Raw genomic sequence first — 12,622 nt, 5'->3', positions numbered from 1 at the left:
AGCCCTGGGTCCACTCGATTGCATAGCCTACCTCTCTGATGTTCCCACTTTTCCACACTCCCCGTCAGGCTTCTGTTATTTCATCATGTCAGTTCAGTTAAGCTTACTAAATTATAACTCACTCCTGAACTTCTTTCAGCCTTCCTAACTAGTATTCCTACCTCCAATCGTACTCCTCTCCAACCCAAACTCCAGACCACTGCCAAATGAAGCTAACTAAACTCCCTCCTTTCCTCTCCTGGCTTACAGCTCTGCAACCACTTTAAGCTGAAAACTAGTTATCAGAAAAAACTAGGTACCAAAAAAAAAAAAAATTTCAGCATGCTAGACGCTCCAAAACACAGGCCCCATACCCCGTTCTACCATAATCTCCCCCATCACTCACAATTTCTATTCCAACAGTCCCGGGCAACCTGCTACATGCCATCTCATGACTCCTCAATGACATTCCCTCTGCCGAGAATGCCCTCCAAAACAAAAACCTGACTTTTTAAAAAGCTAATGTTTAACCACCTAATTATCCTCAGTATTCCTCTCCTCCATAAAACCCAACTCTCGGGATCCCTGGGTGGCGCAGCGGTTTAGCGTCTGCCTTTGGCCCAGGGCGCGATCCTGGAGACCCAGGATCGAATCCCACGTCGGGCTCCTGGTGCATGGAGCCTGCTTCTCCCTCTGCCTGTCTCTGCCTCTCTCTCTCTCTGTGACTATCATAAATAAATAAAAATTAAAAAAAAAAAACCAACTCTCTTGCTTCACTCTGAATAAAAATAATCATCTATAAACATCTTGCCTTGTAGATGTCTTTCACTGTTACCTTGGTTACATTACACCATAATTTCAGTCTATACGTAGGCAGGCCTCTATGAGACTCTATATTTCTTTTTTTAAAGTAGGCTTGGGATCCCTGGGTGGCGCAGCGGTTTGGCACCTGCCTTTGGCCCAGGGCGCGATCCTGGAGACCCGGGATCGAATCCCACATCGGGCTCCCGGTGCATGGAGCCTGCTTCTCCCTCTGCCTATGTCTCTGCCTCTCTCTCTCTCTCTGTGACTATCATAAATAAATAAAAATTTTTTAAAAAAAATTAAAAAAAAATAATAAAAATAAAGTAGGCTTGCCCAGTGTGGAGCCCAACACGGGGCTTGAACTCATGACCCTGAGATCAAGACCTGAGTTGAGATCAAGAGTCGGATGCTGGGCAGCCCAGGTGGCTCAGCAGTTTAGTGCCGCCTTCAGCTCAGGGCGTGATCCTGGAGACCCGGGATCGAGTCCCACATCGGGCTCCCTGCATGGAGCCTACTTCTCCCTCTGCCTGTGTCTCTGCCTCTCTCTCTCTCTCTCTCTCTCTCTCTCTCTCTCTCTCTCAGGAATAAATAAAATCTTTACTTTAAAAAAAAAAAAAAAAGAGTCGGATGCTAACCCAGGTGCCCCTGAACTCTGTCCTCTTTGAAGATGATGACTGACAAAGAGCTTAACACTAACACATAACCTACACTCAAAACAGGTTTGCCAAACCAAACCTAGGATCTAGTACGAATCTAGTGGTTATTTCCGAAGCATCAAAGTACTTGAAATTTCAAAGTTTAACAATTCTTTTTTCCTACACCACAGTATCACCTGGTATTCAGAAATTATGAAAAATTCCTTCCTGCCTTGCCATAGCCAGAACTGGCACAGTAACCCTCTGGGAGTTGAGTGCAGTGCTTGAAGAGAATACTGAATCACACTGAAAATGCCCACCAATGCTACAAAGAAAACATGGCAAGAACCAACTTCATTAGCTATATTAAATCTCACTCTAGAAATGCCAGGCTTAGCTCAAACCATGAAGAAAGTAAAATTTAGAAATAAGTAACACTGGTCTCTGAGTCTGCACAATAAAAAGTCTATATAACTAAAATCCTTCTCATTGCCAAAGCCATCCGACATAACCCAAGTGAGTCGATAACCTACTCCAAGCTGATCTGTTGGCATATAATATACAATTCATACAAGCTTGCTGAAATGTCACCCCTTGGCTCATCCCAGAGAACACAGTGACCCAGACCCAAGTAAGGACATTTAAAAACATTCCTTGATTCCCTAAAGAAAATTCCAGACCATATCAGCAAGCCACTTTAAGGTATACCCCTGTCCAGCCAAGAAATCAGAAGATTTTTAATTAAGTGAGGGAACAAATGCTAAGGAACCACAGATGGCTGGATATTTTTCTAAGGGGATGTAAACACATCTCACCCTCAAATCTTAGCGCAGTGAAGAAGATTCTGGATTCTATTCCATGTGACATCTAAATCATGACTTGCACCAAGATTACAGCTTAAGTCAATCAAGGAGTATGTCCACAACTTTGTTATCAACTTAATAAATGATAAATACATTTCATAGAAGTGAAATGTGCTATTTCAAGGCCAAAAATTTTTTTTAAAGATTTTTATTTATTTATTCATGAGAGACAGACAGAGAGAGAGAGAGAGAGAGAGAGAGAGAGAGAGAGAGAGAAAGGCAGAGACGCAGGCAGAGGAAGAAGCAGGCTCCATGCAGGGAGCCTGATGTGGGACTCAATCCCGGGTCTCCAGGATCAGGCCCTGGGCTGAAGGCAGTGCCAAACCACTGAGCCACCCGGGCTGCCCTCAAGGCCAAAATTCTAACAAATGACAAAAATAAGCAATTCCTAGTTGAAATCTCAGACAACTTCTATTTACTAAAACAAAATATCCTTAGTATAAGAATACCATATTCTTATTTCTGGGACTAATCTAAAAGCAAGTAGTGTGTATCAATCGAAGAGTGACAAGATTTGATTGCTCACCAGGTCTGACATTAAGCAAGTCATTCATACTGCATTCTTTTCCAAGCAATGTTTGTATCATTCAGCTTTCATTTGAGGCCAAATATCTTCTTTAGTGCCAATAAAAACAAGTAAACATAAACTCACCTGCCAAAAATTATAGTAACACTCATGCATTTCTCACAGGAAAGAGAATCTGAAAAGTCCTTGCAATCTTTGGGTCAGTGACACAGTAAACTGAAGATCTTTGAGCAAAGGACTTTGAAGAGATTCAGAATGTTTATTACGAAGTTTTAAACTCAGAGTTTTTCTCTCTTAAAGAGTTTTTTTTTTTTAAGGTGTTATTTACTTATTCGAGAGAGAGAGAGAGAGAGAGAGAGACACGCAGAGACACACACAGAGGGAGAAGCAGGCTCCCTGTGGGAAGCCCGATGCGGGACTCGATCCCAGGACTCCAAGATCACGCCCTGAGCCCAAGGCAGATGCTCAAGACACTGAGCCACCCAGACGTCCCAGTCAAAGAGTTTTAAATTGCCTCTTATAGCTCCAAACATGCTTATATTTTCAATGTTAGCTTCTCTGAGATAATATTCATAGCTAACATTTACTGAGTACTCTCCCCTTTGAGAGGCACTGTTGCCAAGCATTTCACTCTTTATGTCATATTAATCCTGACAATAACTCTTAAGGAGTAGGTATGATCATCACCATCATATTACAGATAAAGAAATCAAGGCTCAAAGAGGTCAGTTTACTTACAGTAAGTGGCACAAACTAGATCTGAATCCAAATCCAGACTCATTAAAGAGACAAAAACCAAGGCATCCCAGGTGGCTCAGCGGTTTAGCGCCACCTTCAGCCGAGGGCATGATCCTGGAGACTAGGGATCGAGTCACACATCGGGCTTCCTGCATGGAGCCTGCTTCTCCCTCTGCCTGTGTCTCTGCCTCTCTCTCTGTCTCTCTCAGGAATAAATAAATAAAATCTTAAAAAAAAAAAAATGAATCTCCCCCCAAAATATATTTTTAAAAAAACCCTCAAACTATTTTTAAAAACTCATTTCTATACAAAGTTGAAAAAATCCAGTCAGTCAACCCATGTTTCACTGAAGACTCTAAACACGAGCCCCTGGTAAATGAATACTATAAACCATCTGAGGGAAGACATACAAAATACTCTGTATTAGTTTACACATCCAGGTGACATGTTATGCATTCATCAACACATACTGCAAGTCTTGGATTTAAATATCCAATTTAGAAATAACCTCGAAGCAATTAATAAATATAAACTGTTATTATGAGTATTATGTACAACGAGGTCACTGAAATCTCACCCCTCTATCTGGGGTTCCCCTGCTTTAAAGCCCTGAGCCCACCTCTCTGGTCCCTGTGAGCGACACCAGGGGAAGCAGATGAAAGACCAGACGATATACATGGTCCCTTACGACTCCAGTCATCTACACAATGAAACAGCCGTCCAGCACCCATTGACACCATGCGCTAAAACACCACATTCTCCCTAGGGAGGGAACCAGAGTAGAACAAGACACTGTTATCATCCAATACCTTCCACTAGAGTAGGAAGGGAAGGGGAGAGAAGGAGAAAAGAATAATGAAAAAAGCACTCACTCAAGGAAGAGGGAAAAAATAGCATTGGTGGAAAACAAAGCAGCCAGAAAAAAGAAACATATGGGTCATTTAAATCAGGTAACATGGAAATATTACAACACAGAGAGCTCATTGTTTACTTTTCACGCACAAAGTCAAGCTGTTGGTTTCTAAATGCTGCTCCACCATGCCAAACACAAGTACTAAAAACATAATCAAGTAACGACTGAGCTGTATTCCAAAAACAGGTTCCCCTAGGGCCTAAAAAGTTCAGAGAAAAAATGACTTCCTTAACATGGAAGACACATAGGCTCAATTGTATTTACTATAAATTTATATTCGGAAACCATGGTAGAGACTGTAATTAGCAGTTCAATTGTGAAACTAGTATTGGAATTATTCTACAGTATTAAAAATCATTTAAACTTCTAAGGAGCAAAACTGAATATGCATCTATAAAATAATCATAAATTAAGGAAAAGCAGATGGACTCTTTCCTAAAATGAAAATTGATCTACATTTTAATGCATTACAATATAAGACTGTGTCTCACATATTCCAATAAAATCACAGTAATTCTGGCTGTCTGCTATTAAGAAATGTTTCTAATTAGTCAAATGGAAATGTTTCTAATTATACTCAAGGACAACACAGTCTAGACAATACAGTCTTCCAGGTTTTACTATAAAATATGCCATTTTTATTTCTAAGTTGAGCACAGTATAAAAACTGTTGATAACAGAAAGGGATAGAAAGCAATTTCATGGTATGTTGGACAAAGGTTGGAAATAGATTTTACTGAGCAACTACTAACCATATGGAATATATATGCAACAGAGTATTGCACTGCATAATACATACTTAGATTCTAGGCCAATTCAAATTATTTTCCTCTTAAATTTCAGTTTTATTATTTTTCACATTCAATTTATGTAAACTAAAGAATAAATTTACCCACTTCTCACACCCCCTCAACCTCTTCTCTGCATCTGTGAGCTTGATATATGATTATATATTTAAAGGTTTTTAGATTTCACATATGAGAGAGATTATATGGTATTTGTCTCTGACTTATTTCACTTAGCCTAATGCTCTCGAGGTTCATCACATGGTTGCAAATGGCAGGATTTCATTTTTTATGATCGAATAATATTCCAGTGTATATATATATATCACATCATCTTTATTCAATGGACATGTACGTTATTTCAATATCTTTGATATTGTAAAAATACTGAAATGAACATGCGGGTAATATATATTTTTAATTAGTGTTTTCCTTTTTTTTCCAAATACCCAGTAATGGAATTGCTGGATAATTATGGTAGTTCTACTTTTAATTTTTTTTTGAGGAAACTCTACAGTGTTTTCTGTAGCAGCTGTACCAACAGTGCATTACATCCCCACCAACGTTGCACAAGGGTTACCTCTGCTCCACATCCTTGCCAACACTTGCTATTTCTAGTCTTTTCTGGTAACAGGCAATTCCAACAGGTGTGAAGTGATAGCTCATTGTGGTTTTGATCCGCATTTCCCTGATAATTAGTAATGTTGAGCATCTTTTCACATACCTCTTGGCTAGCTGCCTTCTTTGGAAATGATCCAAAGATCATTTCAGATCATTTCAGATCTTCTGCCCATTTGTAATCAGATTATTTTTCCCTGAGTTGTAGGAGTTATATATGTATATATATTTATGCTAGCAGTAGGGTTTATTAAGCTGTGCTTCAGTACATGCGTTGGGGCTCACCCATCGTGCTCATGATATATAAAGCCCAAACTTTCTGCCAATTCTTCTTGAGCAAGGACAACAGAAAACTAACAGCTAAATGGATGTTATATGGAAGCTCATCTATAATCTTCATGTAGCCAACAGTCACCACCAGACACAGCACCTTCTCCATCTGGAATTTGATTGTGGACTTCCCTTCATCCACTTTGGCCACCACATTCTCACTGTGGGACAGGAAGGAAGGGAATTTGTCAGTCTTCTTTGGGCCTGGGCCCAGGATTTGAGGCATCTGCTTGATCACAGATTCTGAAGCCAAAAAGGCATCATACTTCTTGGCCAGCTTCTTGACTAATTTTTCATTCTTACTGAGTTTCTTCAGTGCCCCAGTGTCCATGTGGAAGATCCACAGCCTTGCCCTCATCAAGCGTTGCTGATGCCCCAGAACACATATGTAGACTGGGGGCTGGGAATGGACTCCTTGGGAGCCACAGCACCTCAGCCATCTGAAAAAATTCAAAACTAGTTTCAAAGGAGGGAGATTTATCTCTACTGCATTTAGTTAAATGAATACATCACAGATTTTGAAGGTACTTCCAAAGAGTTTCAGCCAGAGGACAAAGAAGAGGAAAGTAGTTATTATTAGAGAGGTATGATTATGGATTTTTTTTGGATTATTTTTTAATTTCCATAAATATCCCATCTTCTATCATTTTTTTTTCTCCTTTGGATCTCTCAGAAGTTGGAAGTTTTTTTCAACTGTTCAGGATCCTTGGTTCTCCATTTACTTGCCAGAAGGAGGCCAAGGCTAATAGAAGCTGTGCGCCCACAGGTGCAGCCTGCCAAGTGATGGCTCCCAGTGGGCAGGTAAGAGCGGTTTTATCGAGAGACACCTGAGCATTAGCATCTCTACATCTTTTTCCTGGTTTTGGTTCATTTTCTCCAGAACAGTATACATTAACCTTCTGCAGGGAAGGGGACATAGTGGGTACAGCTCCAGTGCCAAGTCCAGATGCCTTACTCCTCTGTTCATAGACTTTGCTCCTCGCCCTGTTCTCAGTACCCCCACCCCTCCACTGTGCCCCAGAGTTCCCGCAGGAAGACCCTCTTGGTTCGGCCTCGGTGAGAAGACATTCTAGTATTAAACCAGGGAAGGGGTGGTTTTCTGACCACGCACAGTGAAGGAGAGGAGCTGAGCGTTCAGCTGCTTCCTTCAATCACTCCTCCTGGGTGTCTGCCTTCAGAGACACCTAGTACTTCCAAACCTAAGCCTTTTGAGGGTTCTATGGCAAGAACTGACTGTTTCCTGGAGTTCTGTGACCCTGAAGGCACTTGGCCTTTAGCTTTCACTGATAAGTTCATCATTACTCAATTTTCCAATCTGCGAAATGTTATTAACATTGTGTTCCCCTTTCCTCCTCTTAGTAACAAATTGATGACTTTGTAAGTCTCTTTACTGATATTTTATTGGGGTTTCAGAAGAAAGCACAGATAAACATGTGGGTTCAATCCACCATGCATGAGAGCAATTCCCACAAAATAAACAATTTTTTCAAATCAATTTATATGAAATTATTTTATGCTGAGGAAACATGGTGAAACAACCATTTTACCTGGGCATGACAAGCCTCAAGTCTCTTTTCTGCCCTCCACAGAGCCGTGATAACTGGCTACATGTGCCCAGCTCTAGGCAGATGACCCGGATCCTCCAAGGCCTCAGTGCCACACATACCACTGCTGGCACAGGTGGGAGCCTCCTCCAAAGCAAATTGACACTCCTTCTCTGTGCTCTGGATCCTAGCGCCCCCCACTTCCCTGAGCTTTCCATCCAGCTCTCCCCCCCCCCCCCTTTTTTTTGGCTTCTGTCATCAGTCTCAATCTCCAAAGGCTTCTTCCATCATTAAAAAAAAAAAAAAGTAAAAATATTTGTAAAGAAACTATAATTGCCTTCCACTGGCGACAGTTATTCGTGGAGTAGTTACTCCAAAGAGGCCTCTAGTAGAAAACAACTAGTTCTTGGCTAAAGTACACTTTTTAGTGCATTGATGAGCTTCCAGAAAGTAAAGGAAATCTCCAGGGACCCTTGCACCACAACCAAAAAGAACCATAGGCAAACAAACTGTGGCTTGAATCTAGAGTAAAACACTGAGCAGTAAACAAACTCTAAGGGTAGGGTAACCCTACCGATGAATGCCAATTCCAAGCCACAAAGCCTAGACACCAGCTTGCCACTCACAAGCTGAACCTGAGCTGTCACATTAAGCCAAGAACCTCTGAAGGAGGCTAAATGGCCTCGGGTGGTGCAGTCTAGATCCCTCTAGTAACCAATGCAAATCCCTCCCTTATTTGGGGCATCAGATTAAGATTGAACAAGCAAAAACTCACAATCAACATTATCAAATACATAAACAAACCACCATAAGTGCTTGCTGAAATGAACTACAAATTCATACCTCTACAGACTTAAAATACTGGATTTATGAGATAGAAAAATATAAAATAGGTATCAGTGATTACCTTGGGGGTAACAAGCAATGTCATCAAGATAGAGGACCCTATTCACTCTGAAGGCAAAGGGAAAACACAGACAAGTTTGTAGTACTTGAGAGTTTTGCCTAGGGCTAGCTTTTATCCCCTTTGACCACTCTCAGAGGCATGCAATAGTGGGAAGAATTACAAAATGATACAAATTCCCTCTAGCAAGCAATCTACTACTACATAGCCTGCGGAGAAAAGTTCACAAAATTTCTATTACAAACGGGGAAGTGTAGGGGGAGTCATATGACCCTCATAAAGCAGGCTTCACCAAAAGTGCCAGCAACAACCATCTCATCACAGAATGACAGTGAATCAGAAACAAAAAATCCTCAAATCCCTCAGCTGACTTTGCTCAACTGTTTGAAGACGGTCCTCCGCTTTCAATTCAATCTCCAAACAACCTGTACTGCTATTCTCTATCCCTGCACCTGATGCAGAGATCCACATTCTAGCTGACAAACAGATGTTTTTAGGTATTGCGCAATGAACTCTTTTTTGTTTTTTACCATTTAACTATCTGTGCAATCATTTTATTACTTCTATAAATTGTACAAAGACATTAAAATAAAATGTAAAAAGAACTCACACTAGTGATAAGTAGAAATCTCAAACTAGCAACAAGTAAGACTAAAAGATGAAAATGAAAATTATGTATGCCAAAAATGGGAAGCCTTTAACCTTAAAAGGATATTTACTACTTAAAACTGGTGGATCAACAGTAGACTCAACTGTAAATGAAAGAATAAAATGAAAGACTGTATATAAAATTCTGAATTGCTAACTCCATATAAAAAAAAGGACAATCTGCCAGTACATGGACAGATTACCAATATTAGACCTCATCGGTGGCTCTTTTGGTAAGACAACCATCTTGATCATGTGGCCCATGGCTGGAAAAGTGTCATTTTTACACTGCCCTCACTTTAAGTTATATAGGATATATAACAAAACTGTGCTCTCAAGCTTGGATAGGAGTGGAGAGCGCAGGTACAAAGAGGGTCCTTCTGGGCCTCAAAATAAATACAGTCTATCTCACTCAATGGTACATAATGACAAATAATTTTATGTTAACACAGTATCATTGCATTTATTTTAAAGTACAATACAGGCATAACAGTTTGACATAAAGCAAAACAAAGTGCTGGGTTTGGAGGTTCCTGGCTGGCTTAGCTTTCAGGCACCATGAGGTAAACATGCTCCATTCTTGTTACTAGATCTTCTGTGGAAAGGTTTTCAACTCCCTGATGAGGGCTGTTTTGGCACTTTCGGTACCAAAAAAACAAAGCCTAGCATTAACAAAATTAACACATGCTAGAAACAATTCTGATTAAAAGCTCCATTTAAACATCAGTATATTTTTAATAAATAGATTATCACAATAGTAAATTGAAGACATTTATTTTGTCAAACTCAAAATCGATGTATAAAGCTCTAGGTAGACAAAAAGCCTAATGAGAGAGATGTGCTTTAAAAAATGAACCCAGGAACCTTAGCAACAATGTCTTTGCCCTCAAAGTTAGCCATATTCCCCGTATTTCATTAAGAATCTCATTCTGCCCTTCTACTTTCTAGGTTGTAAGTTTTAATTTTACAAAATGAAACACACCATCTTGAAAACTACAGACCCTCCAAACCACTGGCAAAAAAAAAAAAACAACAACAAATCCTTGGCAATATCAGAAGATAATGGTAACCTTTCCCTTTGTCTTTAGAAAAAGACCACATATTTCAGTATCATAAAATTGTCCTTAACTGTTATTTCTGATCAAGTAGTCCCAAAGATCCAGAGATTGTTGTGTCCTTTGAAAGTAATCTTTAACATTTATAAAATCTGTAATTCTGATTGGTTGTCTCCCTTAATATGTCACCCAGGTAAAGATACTGAAGTTGACATCTCTGTTTTCTGAAAGGTATATTTGTGGTTTTTAATTTTATTTTACATATGCACAGAAGTTGAAAGTAAATAAAAGCTTCAATCCTACTGGCTTCCTTGTTTAAAAAGAAAAAGAAAAAAAAAGAAATTGAGAGTCTTGGCCATCTGAAATTAATATAGGAGAAAAAACAGTGACAGAGCCAGGTCATTTCAAAAATGAAAATGATGAAAAGAAAAACAGAATTTTCAAAATTATACTTTTATTCCTCAAATTTTATCCTTCTATGTCACTCATGCTATCCCTAGAACATCTTCAAATGTAACACTTACTGTAACTGCCAGGAGATTTTTCTTCATAAGTAAAATGAAGTTGCAGTTCCTCCTCTGACATCTCACAGATGAACACTTTCAGCAAACAGCAAATAATAAACAAAGCATTGTGTGTCTGCCAAATGAAGATGTGGCTAGAAAGAAAATACCAAAATTACACAGAATTGGTATTTAATTTGGAGCACAGGCACTATCAAGTTCATGATTTCTCAGGCATTTTGCCCATTCTGTTTTATAATATAAAGACAATGTCCATATTTTTTCATGTCTCGTGATTTATTACACTATTCCAGTCTACTTCATATTTCATTCTGCGTATTTTACTTCATGAGTTAACCCAATAAAAACGTTTTCCTTAGGCATGACTGCTCTTTGTTCTTAACTTCATACATGTCCCACACACAGGCAGTTCAAAGAAAAGTAAAAAAAATTTTAAAAAGCATAGTAACATAAAGAGAATATATGCAAACATACAACCAAAATTTTAAGCAGGGCACTGCCACCAGCCCAGTACAATTTGTATTAAGTAACCATGAAACTCAACAAGAAAAATTTTAACTGACTTCAATACAATTTGTTTGGAAGCAGGGCAATGAATAATTTTTTAAGAGACTGACATCCAAAACTGGTTTTAAAAAATGCTTGAGTGCATAAAAGATTAACCTTCCAATGTATCAAATATAAAATTATAATATCTATGTTAGCTATACCGGAATTAAAATAAAAATAAAATAAAATTATATATCTAATCTGAATTTTCATTCATCTACTAGGAAAGGGAGAAAGAAAGATGTGGAATGAACTACTACTCAAACTTGGTATGAGCAACAGTGATAATGGGGAGGGAACTACCTTTTTTTTTTTTTTAATAATAATTACATCACTATGAACCTTAAGGAATATATTTCTGAATATTGTCTAAAATGCTGAAATCAAACAGATTCCAGAATTCATAATCTCACCACAATGACTTGGACAGTAAATTATAACTTTTTAATAATGAGAATTCCTTTTTAGCTTTCAAAAGACCACAATCTATTTCTACCAAAAAATGAAAAATACTCATATTGCTAAACATAAAGAGAACATGATTTAATCATCCAACTTACTTCTGACATTCTGCTGAAAGTTTTAGTTCTTTGGTTCTAGAAAGGAAGACTTTAATTAGTGCACCAAGGTTTCCTGTTCGAGGGTTGTTTATAACTGCAAGAGAAGGTAAAATTTTAAAAAGTTAAAATTAAAAACTGAAATCAAAGTGAACATATTAGAACATTATAAAACCTTCACAGACAAACCTTACTGTCAATTTCACATCTAATTAGGGAAATAATGAGAGAAATTGCTGCTTGGTCTTAATTCTGAACAAAAAATGATTTGCAAACTGAAAATATAGACACAATAGGCGAAAATAGCCAATTCAACTCAGAATTCAAAACTACAAAGAAAAAGATAGCTAATATTTATTCAATTAATACACACACATATACTTCTCTTTAGTAAAGCAAATGTTGGGATGCCTAGGTGGCTCAGTTGGTTAAGTGTCTGACTCTTGATCTCAACTCGGGTCTTTTTTTTTTTTTTTTAAGATTTTATTTATTCATGAGAGACAGAGAGAGAGAGAGAGAGGCACAGAGACACAGGCAGAGGGAGAAGCAGGCTCTATACAGGAAGCCCAATGCGGGATTCAATCCTGGAACTCTGGGATCATGCCCTGAGCCAAAGGCAGACGCTCAACCACTGAGCCACCCAGGCATCC

The 12,622-nt window shown here is 38.7% G+C and overlaps 1 protein-coding gene across 6 annotated transcripts in view; it reads right to left on the bottom strand.

The window, feature by feature from the left end:
• Positions 1 to 12,622, bottom strand: part of DYM (dymeclin) — a 343,179-nt gene that overhangs the window by 268,628 nt on the left and 61,929 nt on the right. For all 6 annotated transcript variants that reach the window (XM_038543986.1, XM_038543991.1, XM_038543989.1 and 3 more), the window contains 2 exons: positions 11,976 to 12,069; positions 10,867 to 11,000 (listed from right to left, as the gene is read on the bottom strand). In XM_038543986.1, coding sequence (XP_038399914.1) covers positions 10,867 to 11,000; positions 11,976 to 12,069 — 228 coding nt within the window. The remainder of the gene's footprint in view (positions 1 to 10,866; positions 11,001 to 11,975; positions 12,070 to 12,622) is intronic.

The sequence above is a fragment of the Canis lupus genome, chromosome 7 (genome assembly GCF_011100685.1).
Source record: "Canis lupus familiaris isolate Mischka breed German Shepherd chromosome 7, alternate assembly UU_Cfam_GSD_1.0, whole genome shotgun sequence".
In the NCBI taxonomy this organism is placed as follows: Eukaryota; Metazoa; Chordata; class Mammalia; order Carnivora; family Canidae; genus Canis; species Canis lupus.
This window is presented reverse-complemented; position numbering and strand designations above follow the sequence as displayed.